At 46.5% G+C, this 24,265-nt stretch overlaps 4 protein-coding genes across 5 annotated transcripts in view; 3 read left to right on the top strand and 1 right to left on the bottom strand.

The window, feature by feature from the left end:
• The window catches only part of DIXDC1 (DIX domain containing 1), a 309,778-nt gene that overhangs the window by 191,032 nt on the left and 94,481 nt on the right, over positions 1-24,265 (top strand). The window lies entirely within an intron of this gene.
• On the top strand, positions 1,080-4,900 carry CFAP68 (cilia and flagella associated protein 68). The gene is made up of 4 exons (XM_063139430.1): positions 1,080-1,139; positions 2,195-2,422; positions 3,939-4,005; positions 4,725-4,900. Exons 1-4 carry the CDS (start codon positions 1,080-1,082, stop codon positions 4,898-4,900), a joined length of 531 nt encoding a protein of 176 aa, XP_062995500.1.
• CRYAB (crystallin alpha B) lies at positions 5,975-10,943 on the bottom strand. 2 transcript variants are annotated; one of them, XM_063139313.1, is made up of 3 exons: positions 10,488-10,943; positions 7,452-7,567; positions 5,975-6,329 (listed from the first exon to the last, which is right to left on the bottom strand). In XM_063139313.1, exons 1-3 carry the CDS (start codon positions 10,819-10,821, stop codon positions 6,126-6,128), a joined length of 654 nt encoding a protein of 217 aa, XP_062995383.1. In that variant the 5' UTR covers positions 10,822-10,943; the 3' UTR covers positions 5,975-6,125. The 2 variants fall into 2 exon arrangements, with proteins under 2 accessions (XP_062995383.1, XP_062995385.1); XM_063139315.1 differs by having other exon boundaries at positions 7,452-7,574; positions 10,498-10,939.
• Positions 16,707-20,108, top strand: HSPB2 (heat shock protein family B (small) member 2). The gene is made up of 2 exons (XM_063139082.1): positions 16,707-16,886; positions 19,435-20,108. The coding sequence occupies exons 1-2, from the start codon at positions 16,793-16,795 to the stop codon at positions 19,875-19,877; spliced, it is 537 nt and encodes a 178-aa protein (XP_062995152.1). The 5' UTR covers positions 16,707-16,792; the 3' UTR covers positions 19,878-20,108.

Here is a 24,265-nt window from a genome sequence, read left to right as displayed (position 1 = left end):
TCGAGTCCAACCCCCTGCTCAATGAAGGAATCCACCCTAAAGCATCCCCGACAGATGCTTGTCCAGCTGCCTCTTGAAGGCCTCTAGTGTGGGAGAGCCCACAACCTCCCTAGGTAACTGATTCCATTGTCGTACTGCTCTAGCAGTCAGGAAGTTTTTCCTGATATCCAGCTGGAATCTGGCTTCCTTTAACTTGAGCCCGTTATTCCGTGTCCTGCACTCTGGGAGGATCAAGAAGAGATCCTGGCCCTCCTCTGCGTGACAACCTTTTAAGTATTTGAAGTGTGCTCTCATGTCTCCCCTCCATCTGCTCTTCTCCAGGCTAAACAGGCCCAGTTCTTTCAGTCTCTCTTCATAGGGCTTTGTTTCCAGACCCCTGATCATCCTGGTTGCCCTCCTCTGAACACGCTCCAGCTTGTCTGCGTCCTTCTTGAATTGTGGAGCCCAGAACTGGACGCAATACTCTAGATGAGGCCTAACTAGGGCCTAATAGAGAGGAACAGTACGTCACGTGATTTGGAAGCAATACTTCTATTAATGCAGCCCAAAATAGCATTTGCCTTTCTTGCAGCCCTATCGCACTGTTGGCTCATATTCAGCTTGCAATCTACAACAATTCCAAGATCCTTCTCGTTTGTAGTATTGCTGAGCCAAGTATCCCCTATCTTGTAACTGTGCCTTTGGTTTCTATTTCCAAAATGTAGAACTTGGCATTTATCCCTATTAAATTTCATCCTGTTGTTTTCAGCCCAGCACTCCAGCCTATCAAGATCACTTTGAAGTTTGTTTCTGTCTTTTGACGAAGTCCAATGCAGCAGTGTGGGTTAAAAACATTTCACCCCTTGGATGTTCTGAGGCCAGTGACATCACTCCTAGCTGATGATCAAGGAATCGCATCACAAACATAAGCAATCAGTTTTTCTCATCACAGCTTCAATTGCTCCCTTTGTCAAAACTGCTAAAGCCTTTGGCTCTTCTAACATCAGTTACAGCCTTCACATCTGCTCAGTTGAGGTTGTCCATTTCTTTGAGATCCTGAGGCAGAATTCTAACTAAGAGTCAGACAAAGGAGCAAGGAAATGTGGGATTTCGATGAGATCAGTAGTACATATACTACAACTCTTACTTCTGATTCAGAGGTATCCCACTTCCAGATTTCAGTCTGATCCATCCTCGGATGTGTTCAAGCTTCCCATTTTTACAGAATAGCATCTGAGTTTGCTTTCATGATATAATGGTAATTCCCATGGTGACCAATGTGCTTCCGTTTTATCCATACATTGAAATTATCCCCAGTGTACTTCAGTTAAAATCAGATCTTTCAACAGTTAATATCATTGCCAGTTGTTAGGAAGTCAGACTGATGTTGGTGTAAAAGAAGAACTAGGGAAGCATAAGGCTGAAATAGACATTTTTCAGGAATGCAAAGTTACTGCCTAAGCTGTAAAATGTAAAAATAGTTATTCTTGGGCAACAATCTTGATTGTAATGCGGAAGTAAATCTCATTTAACAGCAGGCCTTAAGGAATTCTCATAAACCCGTTTGGTTGCATGACATGAATTCTTAAATAAATGTTAAATAGCAGCAGAATTAAAGAAGACACGTGCTTTTATGAATAGTTGTTAACGTTGTGTTTTCTCTGGGCTTATCTACACTACAGATATGCAGTGCAGATTTATTCAGATGTAAGTCGTGCTAATTCCAACTGGACTTTCCCTAGTAAGTGTGCATACAGTGCAATCTTGTGTCTGATTACTTAGCAGTAAATCCCACTATGTTCAATGGGGAGTTACCGAAAGGGGTGGGCAACTTGTGGTCCTCCAGATGTTTTAGGCTACAGCTCTTGTCATCCCTCCCCATTGGCTGTGCTGGTTAAAGCTGCTGGGATTTGTAAGCCAAAACACCTTGATGGTCACAAATTGCCCATACCTGCCCTAGTAAGTGTGTTTAGGATTGCAGCCTTAACCTTATTTAATAGTTATTCCCTCTCCCTAGGGAAGTCTAGGAATGGAAGTTCTGTGAGGAGGCAACTAGGGATCTCTAACAGAATTCTCAGTACAACTTCAAATACATTACCCAGGATTCTTAGAGTGAAGACAAGGCAGTTAAAGTGGTATAAAACAAATATGTTTGCAATGTTGCAATGCCCTCTGTCATTGCCTGTTTTTATTTTGTTTTGCTGTCTCTTCCTAGACCATGTCTCTGTCTTGTTTCTTTAACCCTCATCATGGCTCCCTCTTACGTGCCAGTGGCCACGGCGAAGTGTGGACAGATTGGAACAGCACATCCAAGTTCTTCCAGTATGGCTGGAGGTGCACCACCAATGAAGACTCTTATACTAACAAAACCCTTTTGGGGAACTGGAACGAGGAGCGCTATGACATTCGGAAAGTGCTGCAGCCCAAGCCTCTCCCTTCCCAGGTGAGCTCATCGTCTTCCCACTGACCTACTTGACCTTCTACCACTTTGTGTTTAATGGTTGGCCAGTGAGCAGAATGCTAGGCTCAATAGACCCTTGGTCTGATCCAGCATGGCTCTTCTTACATTAACACTGCGTTATATGTGGGGCTGCCTTTGAAAACGGTTTGGAAACTTCAACTGGTACAAAACAGGGCAGCACGCTTACTAACAGGGACTGGCCGACGAGACCACATTACGCCAGTCCTTTTCCAGCTTCATTGGCTGCCAGTCCAGGTCCAGGCCCAATTCAAAGTGCTGGTATTAACATTTAAAGCCCTAAAAGGCTTGGGGCCAGGTTATCTGAAGGAACGCCTCCTCCCATATGTACCTGCCCGGACTCTAAGGTCATCCTCAGGCGTCCTTCTCTGTGAGCCCCTGCCAAAGGAAGTGAGGCAGGTGGCTACCAGGAGGAGGGCCTTCTCTGCTGTGGCACCCCAGCTGTGGAATGAGCTCCCTAAGGAGGTTCGCTTGGCACCTACATTATATGCTTTTAGACGCCAGGTGAAGACCTTTTTATTCTCCCAGCATTTTAACAGTCTATAAATAAATTTTAACTTGGTGTTTTAAATTTGTAATTTTGCATTGCTGCTGTTTTTATCTGGTTGAGCTTTTATATTGTATTTTATAGTATGGTTTTATACTGTTGTTTTATACTTTGAATGTTTTTAATTTTGTGAACCGCCCAGAGAGCTCCGGCTATTGGGCAGTATAGAAATGAAATAAATAAATAAATAAATAAAATAAATAACCCTCCCGATTCAAACCCAGCCTTGAGAAATCAGATTCTTGGACTGGGTTCACCTTCTTGCTCAGCTATGAACCTCTCTATGTAACCTGGGACCAGTTATTCTCTCTCAGCCTAAACCATCTCATGCCATTGTTATGGGGATGAAAAGGCAGAGGTGGAGGCAGGGCAGAGAAAACTTACAGCACTCTGATCCCCTTGGAGGACAGATGGGATACAAATATAATTCATAAATGATTAAAATAATTGTTCTGATGTAATTTTTCTTTAAAGCTAAGCATGTCTGGATCCGAGCTGGCCCAGTATCTAAATATGATATCACTGTGCATACTGCTCAAAGTTCCATGGAGGAGGAGGCAAAATGCAGAAAATGTTATATTAGATAGTTTTCCTCTGTATTCTGTTGCCCTTGCTTACTTCTCTCTATGCAGTTCCTGGTTTATTTTCCTTGGCTGCTATCCTATGTGTACTTCCGTGGAAACAAGCCTCATTTCACACAGCAGGATTTACTTCTGAGTAAACATGCATAGGATTGCAGTGTTAGTCATTTAATATTTCCCCCCCCCCCCCCGGTAGCTGATTTTACTTTCTGCTGAGCTCTGAGCCAATGTACGAAAGGGTTTGCAAGTGGAGATGCTCTAGTGATAAGACTTTTCCTATTAAGATTCTACCTGATTTAATTAAGATGTCTTCTTAACTAAACATGCACTCAGTCTGGGCTTTCCCTTTCAGTATGCTCATTACTTCGAGTCCACCTACTCGTCAGACTACTCCAAGGAAAAGCCTCACAGTACAAGAAGTAGGTGCATGAAACTGAAATGTAGGCACAGAATTTAAGGGCAGCAAGGAGACATTGAGGGCATCTACTCCCTCCCTCGGGATTGAATCCTCCTGAACCAAAATATTCCTCCTGAACTGAAATATTCCTAACAGAATAGTCCAAATGGGAAGAATACAGACAGTGCCAGTGTATAATCTGGGGTGGCTTGAGGGGCCAAAGGTCAGGTTAGAAGGAGCCTGTAAAATCAGGAATCAATCCGGTGAAATGCGTCCGGGTGGCCAAACAATCTGGATATGCAAGTGAACTATTCCGCTCCCTCTCCCTCCAAAGTAGTTATCCTGGGTGACTGTTCCTGTTTAGAAAGTAGTGAGTACTGGAACATGAATGAGAGAGCCCATAGTTTTTAAAAGCAAGAAACAAAAGCATGCAAGATGCGGTTTTGCAGGACTGCAATTGAGAAAGGTGAACAACTCCACCTGTAGGTGACGTCCGCCACCGAGGTGCAGAAAAAAAAACCCCAATGCAATTGTGATCAAGCAGGGTAGCCTGTTTCACTTTCCTAACAGGCGACTTCAGGTATTCAGATCCCTTTTAGATGGACAGTAGCTCAGATTGCCTTTGGCATCTGCCGGGTTAGCTCAGTGTGTGTGTGTGTGTGTTCCGTTGGGCTGGCTTGCAAATCCCCAGCTTCCTGCCTTGCCTTGAGCACCTCAGCCTTCTCCTCTCTCTGCTCTTAGGAGTTACCCGAGATGCTCATTGGTTCCCTGGACACCAGCCAGAGCTGGAGCCTCCTCCAATCAAGCCAACCGCTCGGTCATGCTACATGATCGACTACGAGCCACCACACGGCAGGGGAGGCTGCATGGTTGACAGGAAGACCAAGGAACCAGACGGGACGCAGCTGAAGCAGTGAGATCACTCAGGGGCTCTCCTCGGCCTCCTGGGTGGCTTGGAAGGCCCTGCTTGTGAGACTCACTGGCCCCCACCTCCCTTCCCGACCCACCCGCTGGAAAGCCAGGCTGCCATGTAGCAAATCACAAACGGTCTGTAAATAAAAGAAAGTGCACCAGAGTGAGGAGGGGATCCCTTGTGGTTCTTGTGGCTTCACATCTCTCTGTGTTTCAGTTCTGGGTACCACCCTTTTTCTTCCCATTCTGTGAAGGGCTGTTCGTCACTGGGCTATTTGGGCCATTTGGTTTGTTGAGCTGTGTAACCGAGGGTAGGAGAGCTAGTAATGCGTTTTGTATTTTTTTAAAAAAAATGTTGGGGCGGATCTGCACGTCGTACCGAGACCTGCTTCTAAGCGACCCCAAACCGGTCTAGCTTACCTTTGGAAGAGACGAAGAATTGGCGTCCTTGGCGCCGCCGCTGTCTTCGTCTCTTCCAAAGGTAAGCTAGACGATCGGTTTGGGGTCGCACTGGGGTCGCTTAGAAGCGGTCTCGGTACGACGTGTGGATCCGCCCCTGGTTGTAGTTGCTCAGCAGCAACAGACCTCTGCATGTGCTCAGATTCAGACTCTCTTTTTCAGTGATCAGTTTACCTGGGGCGGATCCGCACGTCGGCCCCAGAGCGCATTTATGCGACTCTAGGGCACCCCATAAACGATAGTCTGTACTTGTCTGTAAAAAGAAACTAGGAGGAGACAGAGACGACGACGACGACACCCAGCTCTCCCCGGCCGGCTCGGAGAGTTCTTTTTGAAGAAGGCGGGAGTAGAGAGCTTCTTCCGCTGTCCACCCAACCTTCTTCCGCCGAGCTCTCCGTCCCGGTCGAGGAGCCGGCCAGGGAGAGCTGGGCATCGTCGTCGTCGTCGTCTCCGTCTCTTCCTAGTTTCTTTTTACAGGCAAGTACAGACTATCGTTTCTGGGGTGCCCTAGAGTCGCATAAATGCGCTCTGGGGCCGACGTGCGGATCCGCCCCTTCTCTAGGAACAAGCCCTGTCTCAAAAGAAACCCGCCCCTAAGATTGAGGGAAGAAGCCACTGGATGCTGACGCATTAGTTTATTTGTTAGTAAACAAGCACATTTGCTCATCTAAGCACAAATAAATAAGAACAGCCGGCCAGTGACACCGTCTGCTGCTTGTGTCCAATGGAAAGGCTTTCTTGGATATAAAAGGGTGGGTCTCAACGCGCCGTCTACTTCCTTTGCCCTGCTGGTAAGACAGATTTCTCCTCCCTTGCAATGGGGATGGTGCGCTCAGGAACTTCCGCTGTCTTCCTCGGTCCGTTCACTGTCAGGACACCGTCTGAAGAGAGGGAGGAGGTGATGGAGAGGGGGTCCACATCAGCTGGGATCCGGTACTTTCTGCTGAACTCCCGGGCAATGAAACCGTGTTCGTCCTTTCCGCAGGAGAGAGCGGGGGGAAAGAACTGCATTACCAAATACAGCTCGTCATGAATTGTGTACATACTTTGGGGAGAACCAACAGTTCACTATTGGAGCACCTGCTTTGCATTCAAAGGTCCTAGATCCAATCCCCAAGCTCTTTGGTTGAAGGAGCTCAGGTAGCAGGGCCAGGAGAGACCTCTGCCTGAAGAGACCTCTGCCTGCCATCTTGGAGAACCACTGCCTTTTGGAGTAGGCAACACTGAGCTAGATGCCTGGGTCCAGCTCCAGCTGAGAGCCTCCTCCCTCCTGCTACCAACTGTGTCTGCAGAGGCCACCAGTGAGGGAGGAAGCAGCAACCAGGTACCTCTCCATCATGCCTGGGTCCAGCTCCAGCTGAGAGCCCCCCTCCCTCCTGCTACCAACTGTCACTGCAGAGGCCACCAGTGAGGGAGGAAGCAGCAGCCAGGCACCTCTCCATCATGCCTGGGTCCAGCTCCATCTGAGAGCCCCCTCCCTCCTGCTACCAACTGTCACTGCAGAGGCCATCAGTGAGGGAGGAAGCAGCAGCCAGGCACCTCTCCATCGTGCCTGGGTCCAGCTCCAGCTGAGAGCCCCCTCCCTCCTGCTGCCAACTGTCAACTCTCACTGCTGAACTTTGAAAGTAAGATTGTAGTGCCTGAATTTCCTTTCCCCCCTCCTCCTCCCTCCCAATCCCCTTTCCTTTTGTGTCATGTCTTTTAGATTGTAAGCCTGTGGGCAGGGACTGTCAAGAAATACTTTTGTAAGCCGCCGTGAGAGCCTTTTTTGGCTGTATGGCGGCATAAAAATGCTTAAATAAATAAATAAAATAAATAGATGGGCCCGTGGCCCCTTCATATGTTTCAGCTCTGGCCTTTTCAGGCTTAAACCAAAATACTAAGAGATGAAGTGGGCCTTCCTATTTCCTCTGCCCGCTATCATCTTTTTGAGGCTCTTCTCTGTGATAGCTAACGTGGCAATGTTAGCATCTCCATCCTTGATGGAGGATGGTCTCCAACCTTCTTTAGAATTGGCCAGTCCTGCCCTTCCTCCCACCCACCTCCCACCCACCTCCCATCACCTGCCAGGCCTGTTCATGCCAAGATCAGACCAACCTGGCGCTCCTCATGTTTCCCGTGAACTTCAATCACGTCTCCCAAAACCTTGACTTTTAGCTCCTCGGGAGAGAAATGCTTCACATCAAGGTTGACAGAGAATTTGTCCTTATCCAGTCGCATCTGTTGACAAAAAAAAAGCTGGTGTAAGGCATTAATGGTATTTAACATCTGCTAAGTGTTGGGTGCTCCATATAGAACAAATAATTAGACATGGACCCTGCTTGTAGGCTTACAGTCTACCAGGGGGTTATTTGTTGTTCCTTGTATCCGAAATGAAAGCCTAGCCTGCTTACTATCTTCTTGGTAGCATGGAAAAGATACAGAAAAGGGTGAGAAGAATTATCGGGGTTGCAGAGTACCTTCTTTAGGGCCATAGACATTTGGAGCCTTTCAGCTTAGAAAAAAAGACAACAAAGTGGGGGGGGGGGGAGAGAGATTTGTAAACTTCTGCATATGAACAGAGACATTTCTCTCTCTCTCTCTTACACACACACACACACCACTTGAACTGGGATCATCCAATTGACTGGCAGGAAATTCAGGGCTGACAAAACAGTCCTTCATACAACACATGATGAATGTATAGAATTTGTTGCCACAAGATACTTAGATGGTTTTGAAGGGGGGGTTAGACAAAACCTTGGAGGATCCGGCTGCTCCTTCTGATGGCTAAATAGAACCTCCTTCTTCAGAGGCAGCATGGTGCTGAATACCAGGGCCGGATCTACACTACTGCTTTAAAGCACTTTATAACAGTTTTATAGCGCTTTAAAGCAGTTAAAGCGCTTTATACCTGTTATAAAGCGCTTTAAAGCAGTAGTGTAGATCCTGCCCAGGAGAAGGCTGTCGCCTTCACCTCCTGCATGTGGGCTTCCCAGAGGCCTCCGTGGGGAAGAGGATGCTGCGCTAAGTGGGCCTTCGGTCCGATCCAGCCAGGCTCTGATGATTATTCCATGGAGAAAAGGGGACGTGGCTTCACGGTGATGAGTTGTCCTCACCAGTACCATAGCTTCGGGAAGGAGCTCTTGTGCTGGTGTGCAAACTCTCCACAATATGAAATGGGAAGACCGAGGAGATCCACCAGTGTGACGATCAGAACCACCCTTGTGAGCGAACACTCTAATCAAGCATATAAATTGGGATGTGTGTGAAATGTGATGGATTTCTCATTGTATACCAATGCATCAACATACCCATAAACTCAATTTTCCTTGGGTATGTGCTTTCTTAGTATGCTCCTCCTTTGTCCGTTCATTCTGCTGGAACCAAACTTTTTGTTAAAGCTAAAATGAAATATATTCCCCGCTGGATGACTTTCCCCATGCAAAACCCTACCACTGGAAAGCTCTTCACCTGGCATTCAATTATCTTCCACTATTCCAGGAGTGGGCAACTTGTGTTCCTCTAGATGTTTTGGCCTAAAACGCCCACCAGCCCTAGGCAGCACAGCCAGTGGTGAGAGTTGCAGGCTAAAAAATCTGGAAGGCTACAAGTCGCCCACTCCTGCTTACATTCAAGCACCTCTTTGAAACACATCTCTTCACCCTGACTTGTCTGGACTGACGCTCTTTCCTTTTTATTTTATCTTCCCTTCTTCCCTATATAAGTTATGTTCTTAGATTATAAACTAGTGGGCAAGTATTGCATTGTTGTTGTTTGTGAAATTTTGTACAGCACCGAACAATTTTAGACTATAATAATAATAATAAGAAGGAGGAGGAGGAGGAGGAGGAGGAGGAGGAGGAGGAGGAGAAGGAGAAGGAGAAGGAGAAGGAGAAGGAGGAGAAGGAGAAGGAGAAGGAGAAGGAGAAGGAGAAGGAGGAGAAGGAGAAGAAGAAGAAGAAGAAGAAGAAGAAGAAGAAGAAGAAGAAGAAGAAGAAGAAGAAGAAGAGTGCATGATGCAGTTGAAAGTCTCATAAGGGTAAATATAAAATTAGCCCAAACTTGGGAAACTTCATGCATGGAATGAATAACCATAAGCAAACAATATTAAATACAGGAATGGCCAATCAAACAGTTGCTAAACTCTAGTCATTCACAGATTTAATCCTTGCTCCTGTCAACTGCACTTTGCTTGCACCTGAGAGATTCTCAGAGGTAGCCCCCAGGCTGTGGAATTTGCTTCCTTTGAAAACCTGGTTTACCCTAAACCTGGGGGGGGGGATCTACACTACTGCTTTTAAAGCGCTTTCAAGCACTTTGAAAACGTTTTGAAAACTGTATATGCAGTGTGTCCTGGGCCCCAACAGTTGTCAAAACTGTTATAAAACGTTTTAAAGCGCCTTAAAGCAGTAGTGTTGATTCCCCCCCCCACCTGGTTGTATTTCAGAGGTTGGAGCTGTGGTCCACCAAGAACTTCTCCTGCATGAGCAGCATAGAAATGGATACTCTTGAACAGCTCTCCTTAATTTTAATAGGGCTTGCAGACAAGAGTTTCCCAGCAGGGAAACATGACCAAGGCCATTGACGCAACCATTCATACTCCGATTTCTGCATTTCCAGGGTTTATCATTCACATACACAGTCTATATTTGCATATTAAACTCTCTTTTCTGCTGTCTGTCCTGTGTGAATAATGTTCACCGATTACCTATTCTACTCTAAAACTTTCTAGGTTGCTTCCAGTCGAGGCTTTAAATTGTGTTATTGCTCATCTTGTTCACAGAATTTGATGGGGGATCCTCGTGATGTCTTCAGTTTGTAGCCCTTCTGCGTTTACTGCTTCTTCCATCTCTTTTCTAACTAGGAAAAACACCTTTTGTTGGGTAGGGTTAGGAGCCCTCCATCTGGAAACGCCCTTCGTATCACTAACCTTGACCAAGGTTAAGGAAGATGTTGATTTCCTTCGCCTTTTGTCTTAGTGAACATGTTGTGTTTTGCTATGGATGTCTAGGACCCCGTTTTAATGGTCATGTCTCAGATTTCCACCTTAAGCTCTCATAAAAACCCAACCAACAAATTTAACGGATGAAGGGCAGGCAATTCTGAAGGGGATGGGCCCGTCCGGGAATTAGAGCCCATTTTTAACGAGAGGAAATATTACCTCCGAGAGTCTGCTCTCTAGCCAGCTTGGGTTCCTTAAGATGAACGGTCTCAAAAAGAAAGAGCTGAGAGACGAGGAGCTGGGGAACAGTTCAGATTCCACAAGGTGTTCCCCAAAAGTCTGGTTGAAGATGCGGCTAGGCAGCAGGGTGGAAAGCAGTGGCCTGCGGAAGAAGGGGTGGTGAACGGTGATATCCATCTGGCTTGGTCCCGAAGGAGTCAGTGGGCAGCAGTGCACTCCCACAGGCAGTGAGCTGGGCTTTATATGCTCCCTGGTGCCAGGCTGTGCCCAGGCTGAACTCTCTGGAATAGTGATGTCAGGCATTTCATTATCCCTGCTCCCCCATCTGCACCATTCAGCCCTGGCTGGCAGATTAGCTGTAGATTTGTAAACTCCACTCAGCACCCACGTTGCTGAGGGAAAAGGACGCAGCTAAATTTTGGCAGATCAGCATGAAACTGCCCCAGCCCTCTCCTTTCTGGGTTTTGTTTTTTCAAAGTGCCCAGTCAGGCTGATCTGGCATTCTCTGCTACTTCAGATGCCAACACGAATCACGCAGTTACTATCTTGGTCACACCAGCAGAGAAACAAGGGACCGCTGTGTCTCTGTTGCTTGGAATCTGGCTTGTGATGCAGCCCAATGGCATCCATCTGTCCATTCGTCCTTCCTTCCCGCCTTCTCCGGCTGTGTTATGGCAGGAAATAGTTACTTAGCGAGCTCTTCTTCTCTCTTGTAGAATTATGAGTCGGAGTTGCCCAATGAAATTACTGCGCACTGTGCTTATAAAATTCACTGTCACAAGATGTGGTGATGATCGCTGCTAGCTTAGACAGATTTTTGAAATGGGGTTAGGTTGATCCATGGTGGTTACTGGCCCTGATATCAGCCAGGATTTCTAAACCCAGAATTTCTATGATCTGATGCTGGATGCAAATGGGACATAATCACCATCTTCAGCCCTGTTTATAATCTTCCATAGGACTTGGTGGCTATCATTGTTGGAAATGTAATGATGGAGTAGACGGACCGAGCAAGGAATTTCTTTTCTTTTCTTTTTCCAAGGCTCATTGAGAAGAGACGGTACCGGCTATCACCATCTTTCCCCAAGCTGATACCATCCAGATCAGTTGGACTGCAATCTCCATCAGCCCCAGACAGACGATGATGGGGGTTGTAGTTCAGCCCGCCTGGAGGGCAACAGGCTTGGCATCACAGGCTGCATCCAGTTGGCGCTTCTGCCCTATTTGGATCTCGAGTCCTTGGCATGTTTACTTCCTTTTGTCCCATCCTTGAGCCAAACGCTTTTGATACAGGCTGCTAAGAATAAGAGGTGACTCATCTAACCCACTGGGTTAAATTTAAAACTGGCGCATTAAAGTCTGATTGCTCAGGCTTGTGAAAGGCTATGCAGGGCTGCTGCCAGCCATTACGCCCCCTCCAGCTGAGCATGACATGAATGCAGCCGAACCTGTTTCCAGCCTCTGTTCTTCTTTCTTCGCCCCCACATCCCTCCATGGGTGTAACCACTGCAGTGTGTTGGTGGTATCCCTAGCTCAAGAGTTTCCTCTTGTAAGATTAGTAGTCATGTTTATTTCCGTAGTCATGGTTGAGACTTAAGCACCCCAGGAGTAACGCCCAAGTACCAAGAAAAGGTGCTGAACAACCTGAGCTTGCGATAGCTAAATGAAAGTTCTATGTATCTCCATTACCAGATGTCACATGGTGGGCAAAAAACATAACAATGGCCATCTCTTCCGTGGCCTGCTTTAGAAGGTTCCCAGGTGTCTGGCTGCCCCCCCCCCCAGGAATTAGGATGCAAAACTAGCTAGACCCTGGGTCTCATATTCCAGGAAAACAATCTCTGCGTTAGTGCAGCACCTGTCCATGTTTCGTTACTTAGGACTTAAGCTGCAGTTCTAAGCACACTTATCAGATAGCAACATCCCACTTAACTCAAGGCACTTGCTTCTGAGTAAATGCGCCTCAGATCAAGCTAAGCGTTCGCTTGCTTTTATGCATTTTGACTCAGTGAAGGGACTGAGTTGAAATATTGTTCCAGTTTGAAATTTGGCCTGGTATTTTGCAGCTTCAATCTGAAATGTTAACTTTGAAACATTTCCCCATTTTGGATCTGTGTCCACCGTTCAGGATCACCTTAAAACTAAAAGAATGTGTTACATCTTGTTGATAAATGTTTCGGCAATAATATTGTCCCCAAGCTATGTAATAACTTCTGAAATTCAGTCATTTGCCCTGATGAACTTTGTTTGAGGAGCATGATCCTCTGACAGGTGTTTACTCAGAAGTCAGTCAGATTTCACAATATATCATAGCAAGGGACACTCAGTTTTACCCCACACAATTTAACCTATGTGGACAATGCATGCATGCATACACACACACCATGCTTGTTAGAACTTCTGCACTATTTAAAAAAGAAAAGAAAAGCACTTTTAGGGGAGGGGTGATTTGAAGTGGAAGGGGAGACGGGTGCTTACCATCAGCTTCTCTGCTCCAGATTGACCCCCCATGTTGATTTTTCTGCCCACGGAGCTGACAACATGGGCACATTTTTGCCTAATGTGCAGTTAGCCCCATTTCAACAATCTAATATACCAGCTGTCCCCAGCATGGTGCTCTCCAGATGTGTTGGAGGACAACACTGATAGCTCTAGCCAGCATGGCCAATGGTCAGGGATGGTGAGAGCTGAAGTCCAAAGCATCTTTAGGGCTTAGGGAAGGCTGTTCTACACACTGACCCAAGGTGAGTGTTCCAGTGGGACTTCATCTGAGTAGACTTGCATGGGATAGTGCCGTAAATACAGGAGCTTGTGGGATAGGACAGCATCCTATCTAAAGTAGAGGCATCAGGGCTGTAAGTGTGCGTATTGCAATTCTCTGCATGTCGCAGGTGCACAGAATTTGGTAACGGGGGCAGAGTTCTACATCCTACAATCTCAACCGACTTCTTGCTGAGAAAGTTGATCATTCTTACGACTGCAAAGGAATGTTTGGGAGTGGATGGACAGTGCTTGATGGAATCTCAGGAGCCAAATGGATGGTTGAACAAGCGCGACATCCAGTTGCTTCTCCTCTCCCCATCGCCAGCAGAAGCGGGGGTGTTGAACAGTCCTTTTCATTCCAATGAAGATTGTGCAGGAGATCTTCCTGGCGGATTGTGCCCTTCTGAGAAGACTTGCGCTTTCCATTGGGGAAGCGGGGCTCTTTGTGTTTTGAGTTAGCAGAGCCTCTCCCTCGAGCCGTCTCGTGACAACCAGGAGCAGATGCAATTGAAGCAGGATGGAGCTGAGCTATCAGGTTGGGGACGATGGACGGGAGAAGCACTCTGCCTGGTAGCTTAAGGCAGGAGACCAGGAGAAGTGCAGCCACCAAGGTCGAGGGAAGGCTTCCTTCTCCAGTTTCATCTCATGTAAATAACGAGGCAGACAAGATGTCTGTGCACCTGCTGCCCCAAAGGATGTTCAAGAGGTCTCTGGTTTCACCCCATGAGTACTTTCTTCAAAACAAATTAAAAAGGTTATATTAAATTATGTTATGCAGGCAAAAGTGGGGACCTCTTCTGACATTCTGTAAAATGTTTTCTACAAAGTACAGAGCGAAAGGCCATTTACACTCCTTATTTAGTCCATACTTGTGGCAAGCCTGTGAGTAGACAGCTACCGTTACGCCCATTTTATAGAAGGGAACTGATGCCAAGAATAAGTTTGGGTGAGTTGGAATTTGAATGCATGTTTCCTCTATGGGTCCAATATTTTTAGTCTGCACTGACCCCCTCCATCAGCTCTCCAGATGTTTTGGACTGGAACTCCCAGAATCCCTGACCATTGGTCATGTGGGCTAGGGCTGATGGGATTTGTAGTCCAAAACATCTGGAGGGCACTACCTTGGGGAAAGCTGCTCTATATTGTTGAAGAGAGGGGGGTAACCCTTGTTATTTATTTGTCACATTTGTGTCTCATCCTGCCTCCACAGAGCTCAGGGTAGTTTGCAAGGGGGTGGTCCAGTTTATGTTCACAACAATCCTGTGAGGTAGATTAGGTTGAGAGAAACTGGCCCAGTGGTCATGACAGAGCATTGGGAATGTGCGTTTTGGGAGGAATGTGTGGGTGAGAGAGTGTTCCCTGGTTCTGTATTGGATATATAAGATGCCAGTGCTTGCATTCTAGTCTGCTGTTTTCTCATTTTTCATGTGAATGTTTAATACAGCACACAATAAAACTTAGATGGTAGACCCATTCAGGAGTAGATCTTGATAAAGAGGAGAACCAGGTTAGCACAGGCCAGGCCCACACATTGGGAATTAGGGGGGCAAGGCTTCTAAGCAAGAGCGTAACACCTGGGGGGAATCCGCACGTCGTACCGAGATCGCTTCTAAGCGACCCCAGTGTGGCGTGAAAGCGATCGTGTAACTGGCCTTTGGAAGAGCCGACGAAGAGACGTCCTTCCCACTGCCGCCGCCGACACCCACAGACCTCCTCGCCGGCTGGGACGGAGAGCTCTGGGGAAGAAGGCGGGGTGGAGAGCTTCTTCCGCTCTCAACCCCGCCTTCTTCAGCTGAGCTCTCCTCGCCGGTCGGCGAGGAGGTCTGTGGGCGGCGGCGGCAAAGACGTCTCTTCGTCGGCTCTTTCAAAGGCAAGTTACACGATCGCTTTCACGCCACACTGGGGTCGCTTAGAAGCGATCTCGGTACGACGTGCGGATTCCCCCCTATCTGAGATTAGAAATGAAGATGTCCCCTTCCTTCTGCCACTTTGTCCAGAACACATCTCCTCTCTGTCTCCCTGGCTGGGTAAAGATGGCCATTTACCTAGCAGTTATTTACAGATGGTCCCAGGTTTGATCCTCGGCTTCTTCAGGTGCGGTGAGGAGAGAATCCTGCCTGAAACCCTGGAAAGCCACAGCCAGTCACTGTCGACAATACTAAGCTAGGTGGACCAAGGTTCTAAGCCAGCTTCCTATGTCCCTAAGTACGTATGTTTACTCAGAAGAAAGTCCCACTGTGCATAGGATTTTCGAACCTGGAACCATTGGGTAAGCTGATTGCCAGAGCCCATATAGGAAGAAAACCAACCCCTCCTGGAATAAGTACTCTCACTTGAGATGGTCTGTAAAGAGTGCTTGGGCACGGGCACATTTCTGTTTCATTAGGAGCAGCCACCCAGAACGGCTCTCTGGGTACCCTTGCTAGGAGAACATACCACACGGATGGGGTCACTAAAGGCACCCAGGGAGACAACCACAAGGATCACCATGTGTCAGGGTGGCCACTTATCAATCACCAATGAAAAGGAGAGTGGTTTGCATCAACTTTGAATTTATAACTAGTTGCAATTTAGAAATTATATAGAATACACTACATCTGACTATAGATAAGGTGTCTGAGAGACCACCTTTTCCCTTATCAACCTGCCCAGTCAATGAGGTCATCAGACAAGGTGCTCCAGGTAGTTCCATGTTGCCCTATGGCCCAATTGGGGACCACCCAGAGAAGAGCCTTCAGTGTGGTGGCCCCCTTTCTGGAGGTCTGACAGGCACCAACATTGTGTTGTTTTCGGCACCTCCTGAAAACACCTTTTTTTCCAAGAAGCTTTCCTTGATTGACCATCTTTTTTATTTTTATTTTTTTTAAAAAGCTTTCCGTGTGGTGCTTTTACTCTTTTTATCTTTTATTGTTCACCGCTCCAGAATCTGTTTAGATGTGGAGTGCTATACAAATGTTGTAAGTAAATAAAATATATCACTAAATAGCGTGGAAGACTGCAAACCAGGTGACCCGTGGAGTCTGTTCAGGGGCTAACTGTTGACGGACAACCATTCTAGTCATGGTTCGTTACCTTTAAACTGGAATTGGATAGCACAGCCTTTCAACCAGAGGACTGTCCTCTGTAAAAGAGGACACATGGCCATGCTTAAATGGGATGAGAGGGGAAGGCAAAGCCTGGGGATTTGATTGTCCAGTTGTACCAAGACGCTGCTGGCCTGAGAGAATCACAAATTTCTGACATTTCTAACAGCTGCAGCCACATTGTCAGAGGCGGCAGCAGCAACCGCATGCTGTCTTCCAACAGCGAAAAAGTGTGTCTCGGATGGAATGTAGCAAGGAGCATTTTGGTCTGGTCGGCGTTCCAGGGCCTGCCTGTCTATTTTGGTCCCTATTTTATCACTTACTCCTCCCGGTGGAATTTGCCCGCTGAAAACGTCGCAACTGGGCTTCAGCCTTGGTGAAGAGAGGCTGCAACAGGTACTTGAAGAAGTCCATTCCCAGCCGACACGATGGCGGAGCGCACCGTCCCTCATGCCCACCCCATGAGTGCAGAATATGAGTTTGCCAACCCCAGCAAGATTTATGACCAGAACTTTGGAGAAGGTAAGGAAGAGGCTGTATGGCTGGGCCACCCGTCCTTTCCCCATCATTTCACATGGTCAGGGTGGAGACAGATGCTTTCATGCTGTTGCTCCAAAGGTGGGAAGATGATTGTAAGTCTGTGATGATGAGAAATTGCTAAATCTGGACTAAAACACCCACACCCCATACCATCATGCACAGATGAATTCAGAATTGTAGAAATGTTCTTATGAGCTTGCATGGAAAGAGTGGTTGAGGCTGTCTTTCTACCACCCTTTTGCCACCCTGATGGGCACCAGAAGTGTAGTAGTGGCAATCTTCATGGTTCTGATGAATCAGATTAGTAGAGTTGGAGGGGACCTATAAGGCCATTGAGTCCAACCCCCTGCTCATTGCAGGATACTCTTTGAAAACTAAAACTAAAAAGATTGGAAACCTTGTAGTTTTATGGATTTACCCCACGGTCCCTGATAGTCTGATCCTGTGCGTGCTTACTCAGAAGTAGAGCCAACTTGTGATTTTATTCTGGTTGTGCTTTTATATTTTATTTTTTATCATGCTTTTATACTGTTCGTTTTATACTTTGAATGATTTTAATTTTTGTGAACCGCCCAGAGAGCTTCAGCTATTGAGCGGTATAAAAAGGCAATAAATAAATAAATAAATAAATAAATGATAAAGAATTCTAAAAACTAGTTAGCACACTGAACAGCCAAGCACACAGGTCAACTGTCACACAGTTTTCCACTCTATGGAGAGATGTACTCTATTTCTATTTAAACTACAATAATTATTTCTAAATTTACATCTATACATATGAATTAGTGTATTCAAATATTATGCAAATCATTGTCCTCTTTTTTTGATGGTGCATTTCCAATTTTTTGGGTGATTCATAAATACCCACCCTAACTGGCCCTGGTAATTAGGAAGAGCTGGAGTGTACATCGTAGGAGTAGAGGGACGGCATTCCAGGCACAAGGGAGAAAGGGATCTAGTCATGAAGATGAGACCATAAGGGTCAGTTGGTTTCGCTTCTCTTTTTGCAAGAAGCTAAAAAGACTGCCAGATGGCTAAAGACCCCTTTCCAAGAATGAGGTTTTCCTCCCCACCCCTCCTGCCCCTGATCCAGGATAGTTTGTGGAATGCAGTTGGCAAGAAGCCGCTTTAGGGAAATGCTGCCAACCGCAGACTTTTTGGAAGCCCAGTTAAGCGATGAAAAGCTGAGCTGGTGGGTTGTGCACAAAGCCCCGGCTGGACTCGTGGCGGAAAAGAATGCCGAAGGCAGCAATAAACTATTCAGCACGCCTCCAAGCACCATCAGAACACAGCGGAAAGGGGGGCACCCCCCCAAAAAAAAACTGGTGGGATGGCAGCGGTGATGCATAAAAGAGCTTTTGTTCTTTGTGCCAGGCTGCAGTCAGTGATTGTTGCTAGCCATGGACGAATCTGTCAGTTTCACTTTCTCCCACTTTTTTTTTTAAAAAAATCTCAAGTTCTTTCTGTCTCCTTAATGAAGAAATTTGCGGATTTTAGTAAGACCTCATTAAAAACCAAAACAAAAAAACACCAACCAAACTGAACAGAATTGTCCCGCATGCCTAGCGCCCACTGTATGCTTCTCTGTCTTCTGGGCCTAGCATAAAGGCCAGGCTCAAGGTGCAGTGCGCCCACGCCAGTGGTAGGCCATGCACTTGGGAGGGACCGCAGCAATGGTGGGGAGTGGGAGGGGGGAGGCAAGACAGAAGAGAGTGTGTTAGAGGAGTGGAGAGCATGGGAAAGAGATGGCTTCCCCACTCCTCTCCAAATTGGGGACTTGAAAAATGGAGATGGCTAGCCCCTGCCCCCCAGCCTGGTAACGGAATGAACATAGGGCTTTATATTGAGCCAAACCATTTATCATTTATTTCCTACAATTATTTATATGCTACCTTTCAAGATACAAATCCTACCGAGGCGGCTTAGAAGTAACATAAAAATAATAAAATGACAAAATTAACCATTTTAAATTGTAATAATCTTCCTCACCTCCCTCCTTTCCTTGGGATCCTTCTAGGGTTCATAGAGAAGGAGGCTATCGATGGCTGCTAGTCCAATGGCTTTATATGGTGAAAGATGATGCTGTGGTACTATATTAGCACCGATACAGGAAGTAATATATAGCCATCAGGACTAGTTGCCACTGATGCCCTTCTCCTCCCCTTTTAAAGCCATCCAAATGGGTGGCCATCACTACATCTTGTGTTAGTGAATTCCATAGTTTAACTCTGTGCTGTGTGAAGAAGGACCTCCTTTTTTGTCTGTCCTGAATCGTCCACCATCCCACTTCATGGGATGACCCCAGGTTTTAATATTATGAAAGAAAGAGAGAGAGATGTTTTAATCCCTATCCACTTTCTCCGCACCTCTGTCATGTCTCCCCTTGCTCACCATTTTTCCAAGCAGAACAGCCCCAAATAGGGGAACTGCGCCAGCCTTGGATCATTTTGCCTGCCCTATTGCACTCAGTTATATTTTCTGTACTCAGTTATGGCAGAATCTGTGAATGATTATCGCTTCTTCCTTTTAGGCATTTCCTCCGGAGAAATTCTGACCCCCACCTTATACCACGGCTACTACATCAGACCTCGGATTAACAAGCAGTTGGAACGAGGGATCTCGGAGGTTAACCTCAATGACCACAAATTCCAGGTGTTTCTCGATGTCTGCCAGTTCACGCCCGACGAGATCACCGTCCGCACCGTGGACAATCTCTTGGAGGTGACGGCCCAGCACCCACAGAAAGCCGACCGACATGGCTTCATCTCCCGCGAGTTCACCAGGACCTACATCCTTCCTTTGGATGTCGATCCTCTGTTGGTCAAAGCTACGGTGACCCATGATGGCATTCTGAGCATAGAGGCTCTGCGGACAGGGAAGGAAGTGAAAGCCAAAATCAACGAGGTGAAAATCACATGCCAAGAACAGCCAGTAGGGCAAGAAGGAAGCTCAGGGGTGAAATCCCGGCCTTAAAACATCTTTCGCTGCTGCCACAGGTAGGGCCAGGGTGCCCACCAAGGGAATGCCCACTTGTTTGGTTTAGTAGGCCCAGGCCCCACCTGCTCTAGAAATGTATGTGAGTTTTATTCCGGTTCAAGTATGGCAGCTTCTCCCAAAGAATCTTTGGAACTGTTGCTTGATGGAATGCTGAGAATTTTCTTTTGGATAAGTGCAATTGCCAGGACTCCCTTGGAAGAGGGAGGGGAGCCCATTGTGTACGTGCCCCAAATGACATCAACTTTCGATTTCCTCTCAAACCGTTACAGCACCGCTGTTGTGGTACAAACCACAATTATTTAAAGATGGTACCATCCTATCAGTGTTCACTCATCAGTCTGTTCACACGCCCACGATAACAAAAGTTGTGGGTGGGTTGATGTGGGTTTGTGTTTGGCAACTGATCACGTGCCCATACTATTTTCAACTCCAGAGTAAATCAAACTTTTCCTCAGTTATATGCTCTTAAAATTGCCTGTTGCCTCCCTATCTCCACACCCTGTCCCAGACTCACCTTGTTTTCTTCCTGGCTGCTTTTACTCATCCATTAATTAAATGCGATTTTAAGATTGAAGACGGTATGTTTCCAGCTGTTTTGATAAATAACACTGGGGGGAGTGGGGGAAGTAAGTAAATAAATATAAGCAGTTAAGTGGAGGTACAAAATACATCAACTTAACTTTAAGCTGACTTTAGAAATATACAGAAAAAAGACATCTTATACCATGCATAGAAACCTGTGTTTTTAATAAAACTCTTTCCCCTATCATATCACTATTGTCTTTAACCTCTCTCCCTCTCCCTGTTTAATTATTAAGGGTCCTGATTGAATAAATGTGTTTTTGTGTGTTTTTGTTGTTTAAAAAAAAGAGAATTGGGTGCTGTTATGCACAAACCTATGTACCCCCGATAGCATTACAAGTTGCCATGTGGATACTACTGTGGGTGAATAAATGCAGCAGCCCAAAAATGTTTAATTGTCTATGACTTGGTGCTTACATGGACCTGACGGGGAAAGGTGCTGTGATAGCAGAGAGCTACATTGACTATAAGCATGTACAGATTTTTCCCCAATCCATTCTGTCTGTGTTTCGCAGATTGTCGGGTGTCTTTTCTTCCATCACCCGCTCATTGACGGAACTGGCTTTTTTGAAAGCAGAATTTCGTTCTGCTTGTGCTAATTTGCACTAATGCACACTTGTGTAAATGTCAGCACAAAGCCCTCTCAACAGTGAAGAACTGGTCTTGAAATCTGCAGAATCCGCGTTACTCGGAAAAAGCCGGTCCACGGCGGAATCTTCAGGTCAGATTCTATGAAATCCAAACCCATTTTGAATCTATTACAGGTTTTTCTGACATCCCTAAGTAACCACGCCCACAATATTCAGTGTTGCAAGAATCCACATCGCAGTCTCAAATGGGGCGAAAGCATTCTTCAGCTGGATATTCCGGCTTACTCACATAAGTTTGCTGTGAGAACGAGCCAGCCGTAAAACCACAACTGAAAGGCAGCACATGCGTGCCATATCCAGTAAGCCACATCATTTGGAAGGCTCATAAGAAAATTAAAAGCTTGGGGCGTGTGAACCACATGGCTGCTGTGCTGAGTGCTTAACTGTTTCTCGTGGACTTTGAGAGCTTGTTTAGAAGTTCTAGCAAGGGAGCGCAGCTATCACGTGCCCTCGACTGAAGAATGGTACACTCCAGGATGATCAGGGGTCTGGAAACAAAGCCCTATGAAGAGAGACTGAAAGAACTGGGCATGTTTAGCCTGGAGAAGAGAAGATGGAGGGGAGACATGAGAGCACTCTTCAAAGACTTAAAAGGTTGTCACACAGAGGAGGGCCAGGATCTCTTCTCGATCCTCCCAGAGTGCAGGACACGGAATAACGGGCTCAAGTTAAAGGAAGCCAGATTCCAGCTGGTCATCAGGAAAAACTTCCTGACTGTTAGAGCAGTACGACAATGGAATCAGTTACCTAGGGAGGTGGTGGGCTCTCCCACACTAGAGGCATTCAAGAGGCAGCTGGGCAACCATCTGTTGGGGATGCTTTAGGGTGGATTCCTGCATTGAGCAGGGGGTTGGACTCGATGGCCTTGTAGGCCCCTTCCAACTCTGCTATTCTATGATTCTATGGATGGTCATCCTCTTCCACCGAGTGTACAGCTTCTGGAGGGATGCACATGGAGCAGTGGGGGAGGAAGGGGACCCCTGCCTAGTGAGCCAGATCTGCTGAATCAACCCTGGCGATAGGTAGGGTCAGAGATATCACAGCCAGATCACCTTCACATGTATAACTGTTTCTCATGTTTAAAAAACTTTCTTTCGCATTCAAAACAAGCTTGCTCTCTTAAATGACTTCTGCCTCCATGACAAACCTGTGAGGTGGGCCACTCTTATTAAGGCCCTTTGTAGTGCAGGGGACCTGAGGGTACTTGGGGTCAGGGCCATCAAAAGTTGATGTGAAGTAGCATAAAAGAATACAAGAAGACATATGTTTCTGAAGTTATTTAATGTACTAAGGGTACAATCCTATGCATGTTTAGACAGAAAAAAAGTCCTACAATGCCCAGCATTCCCAAGCCAGCTCCATAAATACATGCTTTATAGAGTGGTTTTTTAAAAAAAGATAACTATCCCATGAAGCTTGCAATCTACATTTCAGCAGAAGGGGAGACAGCACAGGGTGGTGAGTGGAGGAGGGCAAAGGCAAAGATAGCAGGGGCCGAAGCTCGGCAAAGGCAGCTGTTCCAGGGGTTTTGCTAAAGGATTTTGGTTTAATCATTCATCATTGTTATTAAAAGAAATTAATAACACTTTAAAAAGACATGCCATGCTTGTTTGCCATATCCAGGGCTCCAGGCCAGAATGTACGGATTATCCAAGAGCAGTTGGGTAGGAAGCAGTAATGTTTTCCTTTGCATTTCTGCAAGTGAAAAGCGGCTAGAGACTTAAAACAAGAAAGAAAGAAAGAAAGAAAGAAAGAAAGAAAGAAAGAAAGAAAGCAAACTGGAAATTCAGAGACAGGGCTTGGAATATTCCTGCATTGGCCACCTCCCCTCTCAATATAACTATGGTTCTTCGTCATTCCCACACACAGACAGAGAACATCCGGCCCAAAGTCACCTGGAGAGTGCCTCTTGGTCAGGTCTCACCATTCCAACACCAGCAGCCCAGTTTTCAGTGGGCCTTCCCCACAAGTTTTAAAAATATCTTTATCCCCAACTTCCTTCCAGGAAGCTGAAGGCAGTGGACATACACTGTTCACCGCCAGTTTGTCCTCACAACAACCCTGTGAAATATGTTAGGCAGAGAGAAGGTTTATTGGCTCATGATGACCCAGTGAGCTTCATGCCTAAGTGGGGATTTGAACCCAGGTCTTCCTGGCGAAAGCCAAGCACTCTATTCATGCACTTAGGACTGCAGTCTGTATACATGCAATGTCAGTTGAACCATTCACCTTCCAGGGCAGTTTTGTATTTGCAGTTCTGTCTCCCATCTTTCTTTGTCCCGTGTGATCTAATAAACTTTAGGATGGAACTTGCCACGGCTGGGCACTGTCTCCCTCCTCCAGTCAGCGTCAAATTTCTTTCTAGGCAGATTATCCCCCACACACACACACACCCCTCTTATGTCAGGCCCCAAAGAAGTGGGGCTTACTTCTGCCCCCATGCATAGCCTGGAATTGCAGCCCCAGACTTTTGTCAACCAAGCACAAAACCCCACACTATTGCATTGTTAAGCCTGGACGCTGAGACCCAGACTCTCTTTTGTGCCCACAGACACGTTATGAAAAGGGAATGTGGACTGGCAGCCAAGAATCGGCTGGCAGGGAGAGTGTTTTCTGGTGCCTTTCTGTTTCCCCAGTCAAGCTCAAAACCCAGCACATGTCCAGAGAGGGGCTTAAAGGAGCAGGCTTGCAAACCTGGAGTTTGTTTTATTCCTGAGTCTCGATGCAGGGGTGGGTGGGTTATTTTTGATATCAAAACAGATCCAGGGGATGCGTTCATATAAGCACAGCCTGACACTTCTGGAGGGTTTATTCAGGGTATACTCGGGCATCGTTTGTAGTTTGGGTGCATGGAAACAGAGCTGAGGCTCAGCATTTTTAAAATGAACAGGTGCTCTGTGTCTCTAATACAGACTTCCTCAAGCGGGCACCCTCCAGATGTTTTCGAACCAGCAGCCAGGGGAAGATGGGAGTTGTAATCCAAGGGAAAAAGCTGGGCTAAAAGTTGTATAGAGTCAGAATCAGCTGATGCCCTTTTCCAGAGCACAGAAACGTGTTGAGGTCCGTGTGCTGTGCCTTGCACGTCTCCCCTGCTTTAAAAAAGAAATGAAAAAGGCAAACGCCAGTGGAACT

Source organism: Elgaria multicarinata, chromosome 12, assembly GCF_023053635.1.
Source record: "Elgaria multicarinata webbii isolate HBS135686 ecotype San Diego chromosome 12, rElgMul1.1.pri, whole genome shotgun sequence".
NCBI classification, from domain to species: domain Eukaryota; kingdom Metazoa; phylum Chordata; class Lepidosauria; order Squamata; family Anguidae; genus Elgaria; species Elgaria multicarinata.
The sequence above is the reverse complement of the archived record's forward strand: the minus strand, read 5'-3'. Positions and strand labels throughout refer to the sequence as shown.

Excerpts from the sequence above, each read along its gene's own strand:
- CFAP68 (XM_063139430.1), top strand. The coding sequence starts at position 1,080 with ATGTGGGATTTCGATGAGATCAGTAGTACATATACTACAACTCTTACT. Across the intron at positions 1,140-2,194 it reads CTCTTACTTCTGATTCAGAG|ACCATGTCTCTGTCTTGTTT; the intron begins GTATCCCACTTC and ends GTCTCTTCCTAG. Across the intron at positions 2,423-3,938 it reads CCAAGCCTCTCCCTTCCCAG|TATGCTCATTACTTCGAGTC; the intron begins GTGAGCTCATCG and ends TTTCCCTTTCAG.
- CRYAB (XM_063139313.1), bottom strand. The coding sequence starts at position 10,821 with ATGCCTGACATCACTATTCCAGAGAGTTCAGCCTGGGCACAGCCTGGC. Across the intron at positions 7,568-10,487 it reads ACTCTCGGAGGTAATATTTC|TGGATAAGGACAAATTCTCT; the intron begins CTCTCGTTAAAA and ends AACAGATGCGAC. Across the intron at positions 6,330-7,451 it reads GGAAACATGAGGAGCGCCAG|GACGAACACGGTTTCATTGC; the intron begins GTTGGTCTGATC and ends TCCTGCGGAAAG.
- HSPB2 (XM_063139082.1), top strand. The coding sequence starts at position 16,793 with ATGGCGGAGCGCACCGTCCCTCATGCCCACCCCATGAGTGCAGAATAT. Across the intron at positions 16,887-19,434 it reads TGACCAGAACTTTGGAGAAG|GCATTTCCTCCGGAGAAATT; the intron begins GTAAGGAAGAGG and ends TCTTCCTTTTAG.